Source organism: Takifugu rubripes, chromosome 7 (genome assembly GCF_901000725.2).
Source record: "Takifugu rubripes chromosome 7, fTakRub1.2, whole genome shotgun sequence".
Lineage (NCBI taxonomy): Eukaryota > Metazoa > Chordata > Actinopteri > Tetraodontiformes > Tetraodontidae > Takifugu > Takifugu rubripes.
Window position 1 is genome coordinate 6371846 of NC_042291.1, and position 24068 is coordinate 6395913.

Genomic DNA, 24068 nt, shown 5'->3' on the forward strand with positions numbered 1-24068 from the left:
GTCAGCGCGCACAACTATCCAAGACTTTTCCCTTTGTCTCTCGTAGTATGAAATAATATTATTTCGCTCTCTTTCCCTCTCGTTCGCGCACGCACACGCACGCACAGCAGCCCACCGCAGAGCACGTAAACCGAGACACGCCTTTTTCTCAGCCCGTTGTGGGTCGGTGGGCAGCGGGCTGCCGGTGATTGACCAGCTTCTCCCTGATCTGTCAGCCGGCTGCTTTGGCACCTCCCCTCCTCTCTATAAATGGAGGAAATCTATTCATTCCTCTCACACGGAACCTGCCGAAGTGAGAGAAGCGCTGCGAGCCTCTGCGGGATGTGTTGACAGACCAGAAGCCTTTGGTTGATCTAATTTTTCGCTACTGAATTAAACCAACGTTTACAATTTGACTGCGCCGAGCCGCGATCTCAGCTGCCTGCTGCTACACCTATTATTTCTTATCTGTTTATTTATTTCTGTTCTCTGAGCCGTTGGTCCTCGAAGATGAAAGCTGTTACTCCAGTCCGCCCCCAGGACTCCTCCTCCGGCAGCAACCAGCTCTCCCTGCACTGTCTGACCAAGCAGAGCTACAACATTGCCCGGTGCAGGATGGAAGAGGAGGATCTCTTCTGTTTGCAGTACGACATGAACGACTGCTACAGCCGGCTGAAGCGGCTGGTGCCCACCATTCCGCAGGATAAGAAAGTGAGCAAAGTGGAGATTCTCCAGCATGTCATCGACTACATCCTGGACCTGCAGCTGGCCCTAGAGACGCACCCTTCTCTCCACAAACAGCAGAGCGGGACCTGCCCTCCTCCAGCCTCCAAGCCCAGCCGGACGCCGCTGACTGTGCTCAACGTCGACCACCACCAGGTAAATCTTTCCTGATCGCACCAGGAGATTTTCCAGAACTTCCCGTCCCTCCCCGTGCCAGACTGTTGTCCGCCTGTCAGACGCAGACAAAGCGCATCGTGCCCATTAGGTGTCATTGTCCTTTCAGCGTTAAAGAAAGAGCAGAAAATAATCCACACGCTGCACTTCAGCTGTGGAAAAAGAAGAAAAAGAAAACATTTGCGGGTTAGATGCGGTTAGACTGCGCACTTGATTGCGGGGATGGTGATTTGCATGATAAAGCCAGTGTGTCAGAGGCCCACCTTATCCAAGGACTGGTGAAGTGCCCCATCCTGTAACCCACTCCACTGCGCACAATGAGGCCAATTTGTTATTCAACAGCTTATAAGAGAATTTATTATGGGCCAGTTTTCTTCTGCTCTGCTGCTTCATGTGTGTGTGCGTGTGTGTTGAACATAGTTTATATTTTGCGTTATCCTTAAGAGCTGAATCCATTAACATATATTTTTCTTTTAATTTCAGAGGACGTCAGTTGTCAAAAAGCCGGAGGATTCTGTTTTATGCCGCTGAACACAAACACTGCATTGGTAAGTTGACCTTAGGCATCAGTCAGCGCTTGTCTCACATCAATGTTCGTCGCAATCAAAAGTTTTAGGCTCGGGGAGGCTTGTGGAGGCATCTTACTGAAGTCAGAAATAATTGAGGAGAGCTTGTCAGCAACCTCAGAGGCAGCTGTGTTTTGCGCAATAACTGTCACCGGTGAAGCAATCTGGCAAGAGGCGAGGGTTAAAACCTCAGCTTGTCCTCTCCTTCGTTCTTACTCACACTCCTTCCTCCGCTTGTTGCTCTTTCTCTGCTCTCTGTCCCTCAATTTAAGCTGCCGTTAGATTTATAGCTTCGAACCCAAACACACCTGGGCCAGGGCGTAAAAACACGTGCCCGGTGTGTGTGCGTGTGTGTTCCTGTGTGCCGCTGTCGGCCTCTGCCAGCGGCCGTGCCCAACAGCCTGAAGAGCTGCTGGTTGTTGTTTGACCTGGTTTGTTTTGGGTTGTTGATCAAGCATGGCCTCTGTTTTGTTGGTGGCGCCAGTCAGTCTGGAGCTCATTGGCTCACCCCCCCGCGTCTATTCTTCCCCTCCACAGGTGTGCACAGAGACGCTCCAAAGCTAGCAAAGCTTCGCCAGGGACTCACACCCAACCGGAGGCACAATCACACGGGGATTTCAACACTGCCGGGAGGAATTCAGCCCAAATCAAATCACAATTCATGAGGAACCAGTATGTAGACACGATGCTCTCCTTCTGCCTGTTGTAAGTTCTAACTTTGCTTCCTGTCAAATGAAAATTCCCCCCAAAAAACACGAGAAAAAAGGAATCTGAGGAGCTTCCGCTGGAAACCACCCGTCGGCAAAAAAAACTGTCTGTGAAATGTGCTTAAAGAATTACTCAAAATGACCCCAGTTTGAAGCTTTACTAAACTTGTCCCCGTACACTTTTTTTTGGACATCTATTGTTTAAAATAGATGGTTTGTGTCGATCGGGGACGTCGTCCCTGGAATCTTCAAAGGTTTGATACTGTAACAGGAAAAAAGAAAGAAAAATTCTGATTTGAGACAATTAAGATTGTACATATAGATACACAAATGTTCTATAAAAGTATGTGAAGGGAAGAGCTATATGCTTCAAATAGACTATTGTAATTATAAAATATTTTTATTAAAGCTTTTTTTTTGTTTGTTTGTTGTTGTAAATATGGTGTTTCCACTTTGAGTGTCTCGCTCTGCCCGTAACCTCCTCACATGACGTCAGTTAAGTCTTGGCAGTGTTTTTGGATTAGTTTGAATATGTAGCATGTCAGGCTGGTTGCAGAGATGTTGAATGTGCACTGAACAACCCCCCCACCACCACCACCACCACCACCTTCAACAACCCCCCTGTAGATACTGTTTGTGCCGGAGGTCAACAAAACTTTTCTGATTTGCCCCACTTTACTGTCTCTTAAATGGTTTTGTACTTATTAACTACAGCGACTTTGACCGCTTGGAGCAAAGTACCGGTCTGTAGTTTGATTAGTTACCAAGGGAGGCCCAATTCCATCCCAGAACATTGTACCCAGCCTAGCTGTATAAAAAAAAAATAAAAAAAGCAAACACGTGACCGCCGAGTGAAAGCACTTCCCAGTGTTTGTAATGTTCTTGCTTAAGGAAAATCACTGCAAAAACAATGTTTCTGTGCAATGTTTGTGCAGCCAGAGCTTATCCCTGAGGAGTTAATGATTGATGCCATCAAATCATTTGACTTTGGTTATGAGTTAATGACGTGTGAACATTAACAGACTCCTTTTGGACGTCAGTCGGCTGTGCACAGACAGGCGATGCCTTTGTGGAGCGTCAGCAGCCGTCGTTGGTGTAAAGAGAAAAAAAAAACACACGACTTTTATTTTATGTGATGTTGAACACCGAATTTACCTCACCACCCTCCTGCCAGTGTGAGAGGGCACCTGTACATTACTGTCAGCTGCACTGTTGGACTCGGCCTTCGCTGGCTTGTGAGGAGTTGTCAAAACAATTAAAGTTTGCAGGAAGAATCTGTGTGTGGTCTCAAGTTTTGTCTCAAGGTGCATCTTCATTGTTTCCTCCGTTCAGTGTCGGCGCCGCGGCGGCGAGAAAGGCTGCAGGTGCAGGGTAACGACTGCGATGGCAGCAGCTCGCGCTCGTCACGTGGACGTTAGAGGACGACGATGCTGTAGCAGATGTTGAGCTGGTATTACGGACAAGTTCAGCAGGATTGAAGGATAACGCTGTTTTTTTTAGTGTCTTTAATCGTTCGGCTGAACTGTTCAGACTCCTCGTGAAAATGATTATTACGATCACATTTCTGAGAAATAAGGAGCACCGATCGGATCATATAGAGGCTTCACGTCATGTTGGGCTCACGTTTAATATTCGTATGAGAAAATTAAGAAGCACAGTCTGGAGGAAAACATCTTTTTTAGACTCTGATGGTGGACGGACAGGAGGAATTTTGACTCTTTTGACAGCTCTTTGAAATGAAAAACAAACAAACAAACACTCAGATCACTTGTCTAGTGACCAGTGGAATTTTCTAAATTCAGCCTCACCATCTTTGAATTATTGTCCCAATTTACCAAAACAAGGATTGAAAGCTGCAGGACACTGTGTATCGTTCTGGTCATGCTGACGGGGCTCTGAAGCCATGAATGGGAACGTCTCACTCATTAGTTCCACCGATTATCCGTCCTCGCGTTGCCTTTTCCCACACAGACGCTGCTCCTGGCACGCTGACCCTCGGTCTGGCGTGTGAGCCTCAGCCGGCTGCAGCTGAAAGTGTCTCTGACGCTGGTGAGAGATGCCATGTGGGCGTTACAGAGACTCTTCAGACACCGCCATGGCCGTCTGAGGACAAACGGGCCACACAGGCCACCTGTGTGTGTGTTTATAGTGCACACTCAGAGAGCGGGGTTTCCTGCCCCTGACACAACTATCCTGCTGATGTGAAGTGTGTGTGTGTGTGTGTGTGTGTGATAACAGGTTAAAGAAGCGCACAGGTGGCCAGCTCGACTGTTGGAGCTTCCTCATATGTACGTAGATGTTGTGGTTGTCTGTGAGAACACCAGCCTGGCAGTTCAAACCAGATTTCAGCTGCCGCTCGGCGGGGGTGCCGCCGTTTCGTTTCATCCTCTGGTGTACTGAGGAAATTCAAGGATCAGCTCTCATTTTAAGGAGGTTCCTGCCTGCGGTGTGTGTAGTGGATGCAGGCAGCGCCGGGATCTGCGGCTCTGCAGATACCTGATTCATCTGCAGTGCAGCCGTACATTCACACCCGGACCGTTGGTGCCCTGTCCTGCCTCCCCACGGCTTTGGCACTGCACAAGCTTCCCAGATAATCCCAGTTGGGAGAGAAGCAGCAGCGCAGTGGCAGGAAGGGGGGAGCTCGTGGGACTTTATCATCTCTGGCTGCTACGTTTTGTTTATTACTCCTGCTTCGGTTTATCATATTTCGTAGGAAACAAAAGCAACATCTATTAAACACATTGGAAACTGTGATGTTAGATTTTGCTGGATGTTTTTCCCACCTTTGGAATTCCATGAATGCACTCACAAATAAATATTCTTGAGAGAAGTAAATAAAAGGTTTGAGCTCTTCCAGAGGATTTACATTGCAGGTTCTAGGATAAGAACCCAGCATACACACGCCTCTGTAGTGGAGCCTGATGCTCACAGATGTTCTCCAAGTGTCCACATGATCAGAACCAGAACCAATAAAATGGCCTGGAAAGTCTTTCCTTGTTCCTGTGGCCGTGCACGATCAGGATGCTGCACGAGAGGCCAACACCAGTTCTCTAAACCTGTTTTCTGCAGAGGAGCTGCAGGTGGAGGGAGTGGAGCCACCGACCTGTGACCAATCAATACACTCTCATTGTAATCCAAACAACAGACTGGCTGCACTGCAACTGCATCCAAGCGTCCATTCAGGTGCGAGCGAGTGTGGCCGTGCCGACTTTTGTGCATTTTCCCACGTCCTAAAACTAACTCGCCTAAATCACAAAAGACATTCTGTCATTTGGAAGCCTCACCTGCTCATTTTCACCCCCCTAAACGAAAAAACCCCTTCTGATTACTTCAAAATACAGAATAAAAAGGTGCTCTTACACACACGGGGGGGGGACCTCGGCCCCCGACTCACTAATCTGCACCGTGACCCGAACATGAAACAGAGACGCTCCGCTGTGAATTAACCTCCTGCATATGTTAGACTGCAATAACAAGTTTGGATGCGGTGTCTCGCCTCCGTCTCTCCCTGATTTAACTCCACATTATGGCGTTCCGCGGGGGCCTATATCCCTGCGTGTTAATCACCGCTCTTCCTAGCGCACTGAGAAATATATAGCGGATGCTCACAGAGGAACAGCGGAGGACACAAACGTGCTCGCACTTGGACACTACTTGATTACAGACTAATTGGTCTAGAGTGATTAAATATCTCATGCTTCTCGCTAATTGCAGCTATTTAAAGCGGCTATTAGCTTAAAATGTCTGCCACCAACAGCCGTTTACTCATAAACAAAATGTGAACCGCAGCAGTTCACCTGCATTAGCTCAGACTGGAAGACAAGAGCTGAACACTCCTCCATGTTTCCTGTCTTCTCTGCGAGCAAGTGAATACTTCAGGCAATCTGCTGCCTCGCTTTCTTACCCGCGTGATAATGACTTGTTATTTATCTTTTTTGCCCCGCCTCCGCTACCCCCAAATTACCAACAGATGTACATTTTTACTGATGTCTAATTAATCATGATTATGTTTCTCACATTCGTATTACTAGTGATAATTGATGCGTAATTATTTCTTCATCTGAGATGTATATTAACGGTTTTATACTTAATGATTTTGCATGTGAGAGGAAAATGAAGATGCCCCTCCGCCGATCATTCTTTTTAATTTAACGGCCTTGGTCGTCGCTTTGCACTCGGCAGACACTCGCGGTTAGAAGGAGGCAAACGAACAAACGCTCTCGACACGTTTGTGTGATCTTTGCCTGCAGCGGCCGTCAGACACAATCACAGGAGAGCTAATGTGTGCACACCCACCAGTTTAGCGTTTAGCCAGAGCCTCTTTCAGGGCCCCAACAACAGGGGCAAAAGAGAAGAAGACAGGGGGAAAGATGCCGGAACAGAAAGAGAGGGATGGAGAAGGAGGGAGGCATCGCCGGTGCCAACCGCAGCTCCCAGGAGACGGGCGATGAATTACAGAAATGAGATCTCACAACAAATGCCAAGCTTCCGCAAAGAGCGGCGAGAATGGCTGAGCCCCCTGGAGAACACAGTGATTAGAGAGGGGGAACCAGGGGTCTGCCAAACCCCTTAAAGGGTGTGTGTGCGTGTGTGTGTTGCCGGGTGGCACTGGGACAAAAGCCATGTCACAGAACATGACCCTGAGGTGCAGCCATCAGACAGCCAATATGCTGCGTTAAATACCGCTGCTGCATCCAAGCAGACGGGCTCCAACTGTCGCCAGTCAAACAGGTTTCTGTTCACCTAATGAGCTTAATTAATGAGGCTTATTTTACACTACTTTGCCATTAAAGAGGAAGGATGTGTTGCGCTTCCAGCACAGGTCCTCCTGTGTGTAAATCCAGATTGGAGGAGGTAAATGCAGGTGTGGGAGGGGTTGAACCTGGTCCATCTGCACATTCCCGCCTCCAGTTCATGTCAATCAACCTTTTATTTATTACCACTGACCTTTAGCGGCTTCATTTATTTGCTTTATTTGCTCTTTAAACATGATATGAAGTAAGATATGCTGTAGATTCCAGAGTAACAGAGTTCCACTGAGAGAGGACAGGAGATTACTTTGCCTTTTTTCTGAAATCTGTAACTTTCAACAGATGCACGTGTTGCAGCACAGTGAGCAAATGATAGTAATAAATCAGTTATAACCCGGAATTCCTGTGCAGATGCAGAAAAGCGCACCACTACATGAAGAGGGTCATTAGTGATAAAGAGAAGTCAAGTTCAAAAGGGAGTTTAAAGAGAGGGAAGCTATGGAAATAGAATAACTCTTATTTTCTAAATATTAGTGCTTAGAACATCTTATTTAACTTGATCCACTTTTAAAATCCCAACAGATGTTTTTGAAACTGCTTTGAAACCCGGACTAAAGGTTTTGGGTCCTGCTGCAATAAGGCAGTTGTGACAGCAGCTTTTTCAATGTCTCAACAGAACAGAGTGATTGATGAAACTGGGGAAAGAAGCCTCATCTTTCTAGGCTAAAACAGAGGAAAAAGTCATCCGGATCGGTCCTGATGCGGGACGACAGCACCAAGCACACATTATTCTGCTCTTTGAGATTCCCTCTGACTCGGATCTATCAGATTCCCTCAGATGAAATCCTCTCTGTGATGGTAATGCCAGGTCAAAACGGGGATTTTATTCCAGCGAGTGCCTGAGGGGAAACCACATCAGACCCAGCACAAATCAGATTGAGGCCCCGAGATGACGAATGGAGACCTGGCGTAAACGCATTACTGCTATTACATTTGGAAACGGGAGGAAATTAATTTCGCCGCACCACGATGCATCTTCCAATACATTATTTACAATTTCATTAGAGAGAATTTGTTCACATTTGTGTTGTGAGGATTCTTTGAACTAAAGCGGACGCGGAGGGAGCGGGAGATGCTCAGATCACCGAGCGCAGAAAGGTCTTCCTCCGATGTCTGGCGGGACTATTTCTTCGCAACACAACACCTCAGCATCATCACGTCCTCAGTCTTCATATGTTTCCACGCTGACAGCATTTTCAAGACAAAGCAGATGAGAGCGAAACAGCACAGTCTGCTCACACGATCCCTCCATATGTTTCCATATAGATATCAAGCCATCGATTAGAGGGCCGCTGTCATCTAGCTGGCAGCGATTAGGCTCCCGGCTCTGGCACACATTCAACAACTAATTCACATGCTAATGCCTCCCAGATCAGGTCTCGCCCCCAAACTGGTTCCCCTTATTGACTTGATTCCCTGATTGGACAGATGGCCACCCTTCAATATCACACACGTCTGTTTGTGTTTAGGCTCAGGATGCTGCGCTGTCAGGGGGCGGGGGCAGCTTTCCCGGGCTTATGAATAAACCACAACAATCATCTGGATAAACAACAACATTATCTGACGTCTAAAGCTCGACAGCGATCCATTATGGTCATTACCGTCATATCATGTGCTACACTCGGCTTTTAATTGCTGCTAAAAAAGAGGAGAAACTCTGTTCCTGTTTCAGTAATTGAGCCGTCCTCGGCGCTGCCAATACAGTGAGAGGGGCCAACCCGCTCGGCTCCAGAGCCAAAGACAAGACTGCAGTAGTTTTTCGAAAGCCTTCCTCATCCTCTTCCTCCACCTCCTCTTCCTCCACCTCCTCCTCCTCCTCCACACATCACTCTCACCTCTTGCTTTGCTAGTTCTCTCTCCCCAGTTTCGTGCCTGGCAGCTATCTTTCTCAGGAGAATTTCTCTGGAGTTGTGTGATGAGAATGTCAGCCTGTGTGTGTGTGTGCGTGTGTGTGTGTGTGTGTGTGTGCAAGAATCATCCCCTGGATGTGCTCATTAGCGAAACACAAGTGCTATGGCTCCTAAGAACAAGGCATTCTGGGTACTTTTTACCATCTATCTGTCTGTTTCAACTTTTGAGCTCATAAGAAGCTAATGAACAGATTCAGGCGTTAATACAGCACAGACCCACACACACACACACACACACACACACACACACACACACACACAAACAAAGAAGAGAAAGAAGTTTGACAACAATAATTCGACAGTGATTATATTGACAGCGATTTGTGTAAATTTAAATAAAGATGCTGGAATTTGGCATATTCTCACACAAGAGTTTGGAAAATGAAAAATATAGAGAAAGCTCTTTAAAGTTGCACTGAGTTATAGCTAGCTGAATGCTGTAATGACAACCTGCACGCTGTCATAAAAATACAGAATTCATGCAGGACCTCATGCAGCAGGTCAGGAATAAACGTGTGCTAACATCTGGGAATCTCACCGGATTTGTGGCGTCGATGTGGGTGAAATCCCGCCAGCATTCCTCCAACACACATCTGTATCCCACAAAGATATAGAACACAAACAAGACCTCTCACTCCCACACAACGACGCATACAAAAATAGAACATACATAAGTTTAATTTACTCTGTCACATACTGATCCAGACAACTGGAACAATGTCCTGGCAGATTATAAAAATCAAACTCTTTAAAATACGTTTCTTTTTCACTTCATATTGAAGATAGCTAAAGTTAAAGTAGAACTACCAACAATTCTTCTACGTATGGAAGGCTGTGCAACTGTTTTCTCCAATTCAGCTGGATCCACGACGGGATCAGAGCTAGAAAATTGAATATATGTCCTGGAATCTCACTTGAATGATGCATCTATCCGTCTGAAGACCCTGTTACAAAGTGTTGCTCTGTGAAATTAATTACATACAGGATTTCACGCTGCGCATCGGCACTCATGAATATACATTTTTCAGCACAAAAGGAAACAATTTATACCCAATCACATTGTCACCACTCAAAACTAATCAGCATGTAGCCACAAATGGAAAAGCACCATAATCTCACACGCAATAAAACATTGTGAAGTGAGCAGAACAGGTGCATAGGTGAACAAAGATAAATATAGCCTGGCTTGATGAAATAATTTCTCTGTCCTGGATAATAACTCATTATGTTAATCACAGGCCCTATTAATCATTTTCTCATTTGGACTGTCAGGATGTGATTGTCGCATGAGAAGATTGTGGGAAGTACAGGGGGGAAAAAAGATTCCCCTTTTGCCATTCATCACAGCCGTGTGGGCAAGACAGACAGGAGAAAGAAAGAGAAAGAAAATCAGCCGCACGGATCCGCATGATGTTGTTCTCGTTCCCGTTTCTTTGGCATCAGCCAGTAACAATGACAATGACAAGTCTGCTAATGTGGTTGCACCAGTAACCCAGTCCGGCTGTTAGATCCTGATGGTGCTGGAACACAACTGCACAACAGGAAGCGTATTAACACCAGCCAGGAGAGTGCGTTTTTTTCAGTCTGTGTGTGTGTGTGTGGATCCAGACTGGAATATTGTAGTTTTTTCATTGTGAGAATGCCCTACTGGGGCGGCCAGCTGTTCCTGTGCCCATAAAAAGGAGGCACGGATGTCTGGTGGGATGAAGGAGGCTGCAGAGACACAGAGAGAAGCAGATGTAGGACACACACTTCCACACACGCTCTCAGCAGCGTTGCACGTGGTGCGTTCGTGTAAACACACAACTCCCGAAAGCACGTGAAGGCAACAAAATTTGTCGTAAACGTGGGGGGGAAAATTACAGAGAAAAACTTGCAGAGACACCTACATTTGCTAAAACCGGTGCTAGGCCCCACACACACACACATGCACACACACACGCGCACACACACACACACACACACACACACACACACACACACACACATCCAGCAGCAACATCAGCAGGCAAGGTGGTGGAGGCGTTATCAGTCCATATCTGTGCTCGGAGCCTCAGCAGTCTCCAAGGCTGCTATCAGCTCCCCCATTATCTCTGTCTGAGAGTGTGGAGGAGGAGGAGGAGGACAACGATGTAGCCTGCCCCCCCCCCCCCCCCCTTCACTGCACATCCCTATCAACCAGTTCCCTTCATAGCTCCCACACACACACATTAGCCCGCACTCAGCACTGACTCGTTAAGAGGGCGGAAATGAAATGTCTGTCCCCTGAGCTGGCCCAGGAGCAGCGCTCCACCGCTGTGGCGCTGCTGGCGACAACAGGCATCCCATAATAAATCTACACCCACAGAAAAGGGGGGAAAGGAAACCGAACAGGAGAGGAAGAATAAGAGGAGGGAGGAGAGCGATGGAGGTGATGGCAGAGAGGGAGGAGAAGCGGAGGAGCAGCCTGCAGCAGCAGCCTCTGCCTCAGGTCTCATTAACTTAATGGTCTCTGTGGATGGTGAAGGGCTGCGAGGGGGGAGGGGGGAGGGAGGGGGGAGGAGAGAAGATCCGGCAGCGTCAGACAGGTCTGTGATGCTTCCCTTCATTTCAAATTTTAAAGCATCATTTTCTTCTGGTCTCTGGGTGCGGGCGTCATCTTGTAGCTGCGCTCTTTACTTCTGAGACCTCTGACAGTCGTTTGGCCGTTGACAGGGACGCGCTGTTATCGTCTGGACGGACCAGACAACCGGCGCCGCACTCAGAGGGCCTCCTGCACCACCCGCGCTCTGACTCGGACCAGAACCACAGACGTAACCTGAGTGTAGATACACACCGCCAGTGTGTCTTGATACAATGTGTGTGGGAAGCGAACACGACCAACGTTCTGGTGCCGCTAACACATGAGCTTCCTGCTAATTAGCTATTGATAACTGTGAAACCTTAAAACCAAATTTAACATGAAAAGTGGACTTTTCTTAGCTTTGGGTCATTTTAAGGGTTGAAGGAAGTAGAAACATATCTGCTTCTAATTTGCTACATTTTGCTAAATGTAGGATGTGATCCCTCCCTCCATCGTCTGCATAGATAACACGTGCATCTTCCTTCCAGTGATTTCTCCTTTAAAATGCAAACAGCTGCTGATTTGCAGCCCGACAGGATTCGGGTCACAGATCCGGAGACAGAAACACGGTGACAAAGGAAGGAAGTGACAGAGACTCCACAAAATGAATGAGGAAAGTGGGGATTAGGATGGCGCCAAGGGGGAAACCTGTAAATCTTAAATGTACACCTACATCATTTGTCATCCCTATTAAGAGGGGAGGTGTGTGTGTGTGTGTGTGGGGGGGGGGGGGGGTCCCTCTGGAGAATTCTTTATCTGCATTACAGCAATTCCCAACATTCAAGTTCGCAATTTCACAAACAGTTTTCTATAAATTATTGCAACACAAGCAAACACACCGAAACACCAACACAGTCCCTCTGCCCGTCTCGCTCTCTCTCTCTCTCTCTCTCTCTCTCTCTCTCTGTCTCTCTCACACACACACACACACACACACACACACACTGCAGGGCCCATCTGACAAGGCCAAAGTGATGTTGGTTTCAGGGGACCGTGAGCCGGTCCCTTCACAGATGGGCCGGGGCCTTGCACCCTCTCCCCAACGCTCCATTCTGCAGCTGTGTGAGATTAGCTAGGTACCATCAATGCTAATTTGTGCTGATACAACTAAAACTTTTTATTGAGATGAGGAGGGTAAAAGATAAAGTACTTTAGGAGACTTTGCTGGAAGTCGTCTCCTTGACTCTGCTGCGGAGGCTGGCGCTGACTGCAGAACGGGTCAGGGTGGGTGTTTATGTGCATTCCTGTTGCTGCTGACAGTTAAGATGTGTCATGATTAAGTCCAGCAACGTTGTCGGGGGCTTTGCAGACACACCGAGATGCACAGTGAGATGCAGAAAGTCACAAGGTTCTCAGAATCGTGCACAATCAGAGAAGCAGATAAATAACCTGACTTAGAGAGGCGGGATACCGAGGACTCGGGCCCTCAGGTGGAACGTGTAAGTTTAAAGGACACTCTCATCGGTATGGATCAGCCTAATATCATGTGTTCATCGTGTACATAATGTCTTCCTGCTACCATATTGTCTTGGATAAGTAATATACAGTATAATATAATTGGCACACACACTGCAGTGAAAATAATGAGGACTCTCTCACACACACACACACACACACACTTTATGAAATCCTATTCATCACAACTGGGACAAACAAATTTGATTTCAGCTGTGAATTATTCACAGGCGGAGATTGATATTGTTTTCATGGAAAACCAATAAGGAGGCATCGCGCCGATGTTTTGATTACGTTATCAGAGCTACAAATACATTTAATAATCAAACTGCACCAGTGTTTCATGACTGAATCAACACACAGCGTGATGTATGTACTGGAGGACGCTAACGGTACAAAAGCAGCATAATACCGACAGCTTGGCTAGCCAAAATCCTGCCCCCCCCCCCCGACATGAAATATAGTGAGTTACCTTTTACTTTGATATGAAAGGCCCATAAATCCCCTCTGAGAAGACTGAATGGCTCGGTCCAGGTTCCAGATGTCTTCAGATTTAACAATTTACTGCGACTGATTTACATCACAACAACACACTTTTCTCCCCATGTTCATTTAACGTAATGGACTAAATTAACCTTTGCGCGGGGGAAAAAAAAGGCGGGAAAACGCCCTGGTGAGTTTTGTTCCCTCGCTTCATCATGTCCTTTTGTTTCTGTGTTGACAGCACTGTTCTGCCATCCACCGTCCAGACTGACCCAAGAATCCAAGAAGAGTCTCTGCTTGCAGGAGGGTCATCCCGAGGTCGTGCTTCGGTCCTCTTGTCCTCCCTCAGTTGTCTGATTCTGTCGGTCATTCTGTCTCCTTGATCTCTGAACCTTTACCAAACGTCCTCGACATAAGCGGACGGCTTGTTTACAATCTGGCTTCCTGAATCCGGCGCCTGGATCCCTGGTCTACGGCATTACGTCACGTCGGCCCTTCATCAACGTTTCCATCTCCAGCAGCCATGAAAATAAAAAAAAGCTTTTTTCTTCAGCAATGATGGCTCATTATGTGAATTACTGCACCTCCTTTTCCTGTAATTTTCCCGTTACCGACAAACAAATTAGTGCTGCTGCTGATGCTGAGATATCTCCGCTCCAGCTCCAAACAATTAATTCCCAAAAACTTAAAAGGGAAACGTGGCCTCGAGCCGGCGATGGAATTGGGACGTTTTTTAACGTGAAAATAATAAATGGTGGTTCTGATCTGGGAGGAGCGGGCGGGCGCGGCCGAGCTCAGGAACGAGGCTGCTCCGCCGGAGCTGAGCCGACGGGAGGAATCGCAGCATCTTGTGAGGATGTTGCTCTGTTTTCATTTCCCAGCACCATAAAGAATTAAATGAATCTTGTTCCAGAAGTGCTGCTGCAAACGAGGAACAAGGCCTGACACATTTAGATGCCTCTCCTTCTTTCTGTCTTCATAGCCCATAAACAACCCTCCCTCCCTCGCTCCCTCCCTCCCCCGCTCCCTCCCCCACTCTCACATTTTACCGTCATGTCAGTTACAGTCCCAGCGGCTCTCCTCCTCAGTCTGACACATCCACCGAGTGTGTGAGCATTCATCAGAGCTGTTTAACCCTCGCAAACGCCCCCAACTGGAAGACAGCCAGGGAACATCACGCAGGCAGCCAGTTGTCAGGGCCGATCATCTCCCTCCATCCTCCGGCGTGCTCCCCCCCCCCATCACCGGCAGGCGCGTCAGACAGGGAGCGGGCCTTGTTGATGAGAAGAAATTCACTAATTGTTTGATTATACAGATCTTCATGATAATGAATCGCTCCTCCATGGTTGGAGAACATGGTGTGCAGCCCGAATTACCACCTCAACACTCAAGCTGTGAAAGTTGATTACTCATTAGTGGGTGACTGAGTGGCACAAACAACCCCGGCACCCCCTCCAAACTCCCCTCCCTTGTTTTTACTGTACGTACTGGCAATCGGCTGGCCTGGTACCACCCGCGGCCGGGATGCAGCGAGGTTCCTAGTCCAGGTCCAGTCGCAACTAGAACTCCTCTTCACTGGTGTTGCTGGGTAACCTGTGTGTAACCTGTGTGTAACCTGTTTGAAAGTGTGTACTCTCACCCTCAAATGTGCAGTTTATGATGTTGGCAGGACCGTGATAACTCCTGCACTTGCGTCACTCACTAGATTTGTGGTAGTCAGCTTTTCCAGTCGGACCAACTCAAACTTTGTTTCTACTGGGGAACGTGAGTTCCTTCCTGTCCTACACCTCCTCCACACAAACCTCCGTCTCTGAAGAAGAGAACGATCACCCAACATAAGCCCCTCACGTTCACGCTGTGACTGACGTGTCCCTGCTCACGTGCCGAGAGGATTGTCAGCCATCGCGCTGCTAAATGAGTCGCTATCAGCGGCGGTGCTCAATGGGCTGCATCAATCCAACAATATGACACCGTGATTGATAAGCAGCAGCTCTGAAGAAGAGCCAAGGCTCTGCGCGGGTGTCACCACGGTAGGCACGTCACGTTGAGGAGCACCCTGCTCGGACCACTGCATCACACACTGACACGTTTGCATCTATTATCCTGGCTGGGCAATTTGACTTCCTGTTTAATTGTTTTGACTCACATGCAAAATAATGATGCTTTTGAAGCAAACATTGTTTAGCGGACAAGAGCATGTACTGCATGTGTGTGTGTGTGTGTGTGCGTGTGTGTGTGTTTGTGTGTGTGTGTTTGTGTGTGTGTGTGTTGCAACAAGACCGAAGTTAATGAGGTTTGAAGGCTGCTGTGGCAGCGGCAGCCTCGTCTTTGTCTCCCATCCGTTGCCACCCTGCTCCCTGCCCAGGCCTTTATTAAAAGAATAATGTAGCCAGACTCTTTAAGTGTGCAGCTGCAGAGAGAAAAACAAGGATGAGGAGAGAGAGGGAGAGAGAGAGAGGGAGAGAGAGGGGGAGAGAGAGAGAGAGAAGGAGAGAGAGGGGGAGAGAGAGAGAGGGGGGAGAGAAGGAGAGAGAGGGAGAGAGAGAGAGGGGGGGGAGAGAAAGAGAGTGAGCAGGGATAAGGAAAAGAGATCTTTAATATTAAAGGGAGAAGGAGGATCTACATCACAGATGGACGGACAGACAGACAGACAGACAGACAGACAGACAGACAGACAGACAGATAGACAGATAGATAGATAGATAGATAGATAGATAGATAGATAGATAGATAGATAGATAGATAGATAGATAGATAGATAGATAGATAGATAGATAGATAGATAGATAGATAGATAGATAGATAGTCTGTTCGGATCTGTTTTGTGACCTTGTCCTTTTATTGGTGTCAGGAGCTCCTGGATCTCCTAAATAGCCTCCCCCCACCATTACTGCTCCCACGCTGTCAGCGTGTTACACCTGTACCGCTCTGTCAGGTCGGCGGGCCCCTCTGCGGTGGCGCTGAGGCTGTTATTATCTCAGGGGCAAACGATCTATTGCACGTAATGACCTCTGTGACAGAAATGTGCCGCTTCCTAACCGATCGCCACACCGTCTCCCCGAGTGGGTCAATCAGACGGCCCAGGGAAAGAAACGCCGCTGCGTACCGGCCAATTAGGAACCTGTTAATTGGCGCAGGTGCACTTGTCTGAATCCAGGAGCCGTGTTATTTGTTAGAGGGTATTTGCAGACCCCCCGGTGGCTGAAATGAGCGCTCTTTTCGGCCAGCGGCAGGTCTCAGGTGTGGCTGTGGTGGAGGAGGCCTGTTAGTGCAGCGTAATTAGTCTGTTGCTGTAATCAGCTTCTCTCTGATTGTGCCTGGCTGGCGTTCTTCCTCTCCTCTTTCTTTGTCCAGCCCTCCCGCCTCTTCCCAGAAACACAGAGGAGCTCCGTGTCGTCTTGTTCCGTCTCCAGCGCTGATCTTTCATTTATAAGTAATTTTTGGTGTGAAGTGAGGAGTCGTTGATGGTTGAACCATCAGGAGAGCAGGTGGAGGACGTGGCAGCAGCCATGCTGGAGGAAACAAGCTGGAAGTGAGGCTGCGGCCCACTCTGAGTCCAACCTTTCACGATGAAAGCAAGATTTAAGAAGTAAAAACTTGCAAAAACTCTAAATAATGCAGCATGGATGAAGAGTGCAGGTATGGAATTCCAGCTCTTGCTGGTGTTGCAGGTAAACAAAAGCTGAGTATGAAGCCTTCGGCTCTCTTTCCTCCCAGGAAACCCTAACCCTTGTTTCCACCCCGGTGACACTCTGGGATCTGACCCAGACCAAACCCCGCCGATGGATCCCACTGCTTTCATACAGGCCAGTTGTTCCCGTCCATCTTCTATGGAAAACCTGCTAATTCCTTCACCGTCTAGTTCGCCTCAGCGGCTTCAGGAGCAGGAAGTTGAGTCCTCATTGGAGAAGCGTGTGATGTAACCTAGAGTGACGGCCTGACAGAACGCCGAGGTTCCTCACAGCTGAGAACCAGAGACGGGATCATTCCTACAGTCGGACTGGAGTCTGACAGCGAGCCAGCAAATCCATTTTCTCTTGTTTCATTTTCAACCTGCCATTTGTTAAGATAAAATTTTAGACCTGGTTTAAGTTTCCTATTTGCACTTTACTGTCCACACAGTTTCCAGGACCATTTCCAGTGAAATATGCGCTCAGCCATGGCTGAGAGTCGGTTTTCTTCTTTTGTGTTTCATCCTTGTGTCTCTGAGTGCTTCTCTTTGTAAAATATGGACGGAGTCAGAAGAAAAGGCCGGATGTCGATTCTCCGGAGTCTGAATTGAGTTGGACACAATATCCTCGCCAAGGAGGGAGAAAAGAGACGCCAACGAGAAGACGGAGACGAGACAGAAGAAAGAAGCTGAGAAGGAGAAAGACGAGACACACAGACAGGCCTGAGAGGAGCATCCATCTGAGGATCAGACGTCCTTTTTTGAGACATCACTCTGATCTCTCTCTCTCTCTCTCTCTCTCACACACACACACACACACACACACACACACACAGGCACTAAGGTGGACAGTTTAGTGGAACCCGCCTGTGGAAACACGGCTGATCGGGGAAATAACATGGAGGCCATCAGAGGTTGATGAGAAGCTGGATCAGAGGCCTGATTTATGAAATAATCCAGAGGAATCTCCTCTCATGTCTGCACATAAAAATCCAATCACATTATGTTTGACTAACGGCACCGACAGCAAAGCCATGCACATAGATATGTAAACAGGGGCTTTCTAAATAAATATACATACAGAACAGTAGAAGGGAGGGTTAACATTATGATGTATTCCAATAATAGCTGCTATAAAATCTAAACATATTGTTTTATTCTCAATACATTTTCAGTGTTTCTACAACAAAAGCTAGATTTCTGAGATATTTTCCTGCTCTGATGGCACATTATGGGGGCTGGGGGGGATTCCAGGGACTTTTAATCATAAACAGAAGCTCCAGTGGCAGAAGGCTACTGTCCATAAGGTTTCTGATGACTTTGCTCAGGTGAGCGTCTTTGTTTGGAGGAGGAGACGCTGGAGGAGCCGTTGAAGAAGCGAGATAAGAAGGCCCAGAGAGTGAGAGAGCAAGAGAAGAGCAGAAACTCTGTGGTGGGGGGGAGATAAGAGAGGAAAGGTGAACAGCAGCACTTGTCGTGAACCCCAGCCCTTGAGATTGGGATGAGTGGAATTTAATGGAATCAAGCTGGTGGGAGATTTTGGCTGATATCACTCAGAGAAAAACTCAATCAAAGATCTGCTCTGTTTGTTTAAGCTGTTGCGTCTGAGGGCGGCCGGATGTGCTGCTGGATCTCTGCTGTTTGTTTGAGCCTGCGGGGAGCAGATGCAGCTAATCAGGCTCCAAGCACGTCTTGCATTCACAGCAGAACAACCGAAAGGAACCGGTGACTCTTTGATACGCTCCCGATACACCGTAGCAGCGACCAAAATCCGGGGCAAAAAGAGTCAAAGTGGGGGCGAGGCAGAAATGAAGCAGAAATTTAGAGATTCCTACATTCTTCTGTCACATTCTGATGTGGGACTTGACTGAAAAGGCTGTTCTGCAAAGAAACCCTGATCTGGACTCCTGTAGGGGCCCCTGTAGTTCCTGCATTTCAAAGTTGCTAAAGCTAATGCTAGCTCAGTGAACTTTCTGTTGATAACTGCGAGGCAATATTCTGTAATATAATTTGCATCCACGTGTGTGTGTGTGTGTGTGTGTGTGTGTGTGTGTGTGTGTGTGTGTGTGTGCATGTGTGTGTGTCCTACCCTCTGAATTCCCACTTCCTGTGTAACACCCCAGCAGCGGTGCGCCGTGGCCACAGGCCTCTGCCCCTTTGATATGAAGAGCATCTGAAAGGTCTCCGACTGCAGGCTGATATGTGTCAATCAGCTACCTCCCCCCATCCCCCGCAGCCCCTCCACGGCCCCCCGCGCAGCCGCCTGCCACCCTGTCCGCCTCTCTCACCTACAGCGAATCCCTCCCCGGCGCTGATAACACTCCACATAACAGGTGAGCGACTGCTGGCAGAAAGGAGATTGCCTGACCTTATTGTTTGCCTTCGCCTCCTCTTTGTTCTTCACAAATAAAGGGTTTTTTAATAAACTGAAAGGTCCTCCGCCGCGGCCCATAGAGAAAATGAAAGGGGGCACTGAGGTATGGTACAATGTGGCGGGGAAAAAAAGAGCAGCTCATCAGAAAATAACAAAGGTGCAAGTTAAAGATAAGGCGGCTGTCAGAGATTAATCCAGGCCCGCTTGATTGTTTTCTTTAATACCAGAGCTGCTACAGCAAGCGATAAGTTTGCTGAGTAATTTGGTTTTCTGGGGGCCGGGCGGCGGGCGGGCGGCCGGGTGCTCCCAATAATATTCAGGTGTGCTCCGTAATTGATTTTTTTTTTCTAAACGCACCTCCGTTCTCAAAGAAAAATGAGATGAAAGTCAAAACTGCTTGGACGGGCCTTTCTCTCCCCGCTCTCGTTTCTCCCTCATCCACCCTTTTTTTGTTCTCTTCTTTCTTTGCTCTTTGGATTAATAAACTGGCTTTGTTGAAGACAATAAAGGGACGAGAGTGTGCTTGAGGAAGCAGTTTTCTCTTCTTGCTGGCAGCTCCATTGTGAACAGTTCAGCTTGAAAGAGGCAGAGAAGAGATGGAGCTCTCTCCCTCTCTCTCTCTGTCTGTCTTTCTGTCTGTCTCTCTCCCTCCCCCTCTCTCTCTCTCTCTCTCTCTCTCTCTGTGCTTCCTTACTCATCAGGGCTGTTTAATTTTCTCCATTGCTGGTGTGATAAGTCATTTTCCTGCTTCTATCCTGCCTTCCTGTCTGAACACTCAGCGATGCTCATCGTCCCAAAATGGCCACATCAGGCCGGCAGATTTGCCCTGATTGTGTTTTCCTCCGAAAATCCTTTTTTGCAGTTGTCACACGCATGAAAAATAAACCATCAGCTTTGCTTCCATCCACATTTGAATAAACAGCTTGTTTTTGCCCTCAAACTGGAACGAAGAGGCGCGGGGAGGCGGAGAAAAGGATCTTATATTTTTCATCACTTCACCATTTTCATGCCAGAATTGATCCGTCTTCAACCCCCTCCCCCCTCTGCAGGAGATGGCCTCCTCTCTGGGGCTGTTTTCCAATTAAGGTCCAACCTTTTCACAGAAGGTCATTATAATTAGAGCTCTATTTGGAGTTTTTTTTTTCTCTGCAAAAAAAAAGCACCAAATGAATTTTGTGATTGTAGCCCCTGGAAGAGGAAGAAGGAGAGGAGGAGGATAAGGAGGAGGAGGAAGAGGATGGGAAACGCTGCAGTGCTGAGCTGAAGTGGCTCTATTATTACGGGTGGGTGGGCAGGTCGCAGGCATTAATGGCTGCACTGGGGGGGACGGGCCTTTTTGCACATTACTAGCATATAAATAGAAAAGGAAATTACTCTCCAAATCAATATGAGGCGCATACATGTGTGTTCAGCTCAGCGAGGAAGAGTAGAAGGAGCAGAGGAAGAGTTCATCAGGGGAGGAAGGTGACAGAAAGATGAATTTTTCATGTGTAATCTGAGGGGGAGATGGGCAGACGGGGACGCTGAGGCCTTAGCTTAGCATAAATACAGGAGGGAGAGAGCTGGATCACGCCATCACCATTTATTTTAAGATCTTTCTTCTTGATATGTGCTCCCTCACGTCTGTTTAACAGAAAGTCTGTTTTTTTTCCGTTTGCAGACAGGAAGTGGATGTATACGGCATCCGTGCAGCAGATTTCTCCTCTCTGTTACAGTAGCAGATGGCTGGGGACCAACACTCCAAAGTGCTGGAAACCAGCTAATTGGTTTGAGGGAAATCGATATGGTACCAGCAGACCCCCCCCCCCCCCCACACACACACACACACACACAGTCTATCGGTCTCACACTGCAATTAGCCCATTGATTGGCCAGCACTAATTGCAGGTCTCGTTATTGCAGGTTGCAGCCTGTTTCTATCACAGCGGCTGAGTTTATGGGTTAGAAGTAATTTCAGACGAAAGCACAGACGCTGCAGCACGAATTAGAGCTCACAGTCGCCAGACTGGACTCCAGGACGTTGGGATGTCCAGGTGTCTGGCCCGGTAACCACCCTGGTGATGATAACAAGAAGGTGAGAAACTTCCCTACTGATCTACAGCAGCAGGGGGTCAGAGGTCAGGTCAGTGTTGCCTCTTCAGCATTGAAAGGTGTTTATGGCTGATACCAGTGAGGCCAGTTTGCTCCAAGCAGCCAGGCTCTCTGGAGGAGGGATTCTGTTATTGGGCAGTAAAACCAATGAGCTTCCCCTGCAAATAACCCAGATTAAACCTCCCAAACGGAGATTAAATGAAATCACAGTTAACCTCTTCTAAAACCAGCAGGAAAACAAGAGCAAGTGCAAACTCCAAAAACTGCTGTGAACTATTTTCTGACCTTTTCACGAAAAACATATCTCAGATATTTCTGTGTGCGTGCGTGCGTGTCACTCACTTAAACCTGATTACAGCATCTGATGGAATTATCATATTTACAATAAGACCTTTTCCGCGCTGACGCGCGCCTTTGTGCGCCAGATAACTGCGGATGAGGCGCAACGCGCGCGGATGCAGCCAGTAAATGTCAGACAGGTTTGACAGGCGGCAGAGATGGAAACCACAGATGGATGAGTGACGGAGAGGAGGAGGGAACCGACACATCACGGCTGCGAATTCGCTGATGAATTCGGTGTGATTCAGGATTTGTTTGGGGCGCCCAGCAGGGAGGCTGGGTTTGGACCCTGGCTTGGCTCCGTGCCGCATGAGTGTAATTTGGATGAGTGAGGCTCACTTGCCTTTGGGCTCATTAACAACAATATAAACAGTAATTACTGTGATCGCCTAATTAATCCATTTAAAGGGAAAAAAGGGTGCGCTGCGTAAAAGGCGCGGACAGATAAGAATTTCTACCGAATCATTGTTGACATAATTAGCAATTCCATGCCCCAAAATGCGGAGGAAATAATTAAAAACTTTTTTTTGTCCTGTTTGAGACTCGGTTATTGTCAGCTATCCGCCTCTGATCCTCTCCGTCTGCAGCTCAGATAAACCTTATCTGTTCCTCCGGGGCCGTTTTTGTTTGGGACATTTTCTTGTTCTCTGATCACCCAGATTTACTGGAATTTTGCTAATTTGTTTTGGTGGTTTTATTGGGTAAAGAATGGTCATTTAGTCCCCTTATTCCATCAGCTTGTCTGAGATTAGCAGCAAAGATTCAACTGCACAACAGTGCGTTTGTCTCTGCACAATAGAGGGATGAAGTCTTTACATTTCTACTGTCACTCACACACAAGTTCAACCCCCCCCCCCCCGGCGCAAAAAAAGAAAAACAATTAAGACAGCACGAAGATGTCCCGTGATGACTTGTTTCTTTAATAAAAGATAATGTGCATTAAACCTATGGTTGCAATTATTTCGATTTTCTCTGTTGAGAAAGGGTGACAGGGTGCTTTATGTTTCAGGCAAAGTCCTCTGACCCTTTATAACCCCAATTAGTACAGCTGCAGAATTTATCAGCAGGCCTGGCGTCACTTCTTGTTGATTACCTCTCTGCTCATTAAAGTGAGGGGAGATTTGTGGACACATGTGACTGATGCATGAGGGAGCGCTGCAGGAGGAGAGATGTTCATCTGTGCTCCAGTGCGAGTGGGGTCCGTGCTTTTAAACGTGCCAGAGAGTGATGAGCTTCATCATCTGGACGGTTACATATTTTAAGAGGTTTCCTCACTTTCGTAGATAAGTCCTTCTATTAATTGTTTCATTCGTTTTCAACGGTAGAAATTGTTTAGTAATGGAATAAAAATGCGTTTCTTTAATTGGTGATTTGTTTTTATTATGGAAATGCTGTAAATACTGAAATGGGGTTTAAAGAACCTGGAAAAAGTGGGGGAAATACTTAAATGCGCTGCAGAGGAAGTAAATCGAAATTTACAGCACTTTGTTGACACCTACTGGTTAAACATGGAACAGCAGCACGTTTGAAGAGTCAAAAATTATACAATTAATATAACCACATTTATTTACGCTCGAAGGACTCAAAACATGGGCATGTATAGTTTTAAATGTTCCTTGTCACAATTCAGTGATGGATGGTTTTGAGTGCTGCATGAGCTGGTGAAATTAAACTATGGCAATAATACTTGACTTGACAAGTTTTTAAAAATAATCAAGCACAAAATCTTACAGCATGTTTGGGAAAAGACAGAAAAATGACTAAACAATGTGTACCAGCAGTAAACTGGTTAGTTAGACTAGTTTAAGCCACGTAACCTTCGCATATTTTTCCTATCTCTATTTAATTGTTTATTCGTGTACTAAATTACTGTCGATGATTACTTTACTGTAGTAATTTTAAAAAGTACCACAAGATGGTAACATAGCCTACGTCTTAATTCTTACAGAGATGTTTTGAGATGCAGAACCCTCACTCTAATGGAATTCTCGAAACGGGAAATGACCCTGGCTTTAGTATAGCGTGTCGTCGTCCATCGTATTCATAGAATACTTTTTTAAAAATTAGATCATTTGGATTTTTTTCCAAACTTAAAAGTAACTGATTTATTATTGTAGCAAATGTGATTACGCTGTCAAACCCATACCGGAAGTATTTGGTTTCGTTGTCGAGTATCCCACTGTC

At 47.2% G+C, this 24068-nt stretch overlaps 1 protein-coding gene across 1 annotated transcript; it reads left to right on the plus strand.

Moving 5' to 3' along the window:
- The first annotated feature begins 255 nt into the window (after positions 1-255).
- On the plus strand, positions 256-3423 carry id4 (inhibitor of DNA binding 4). Its single transcript, XM_003965873.3, has 3 exons — positions 256-858; positions 1360-1424; positions 1980-3423. Exons 1-2 carry the CDS (start codon positions 490-492, stop codon positions 1405-1407), a joined length of 417 nt encoding a protein of 138 aa, XP_003965922.2. The 5' UTR covers positions 256-489; the 3' UTR covers positions 1408-1424; positions 1980-3423.
- Positions 3424-24068: the final 20645 nt, after the last annotated feature.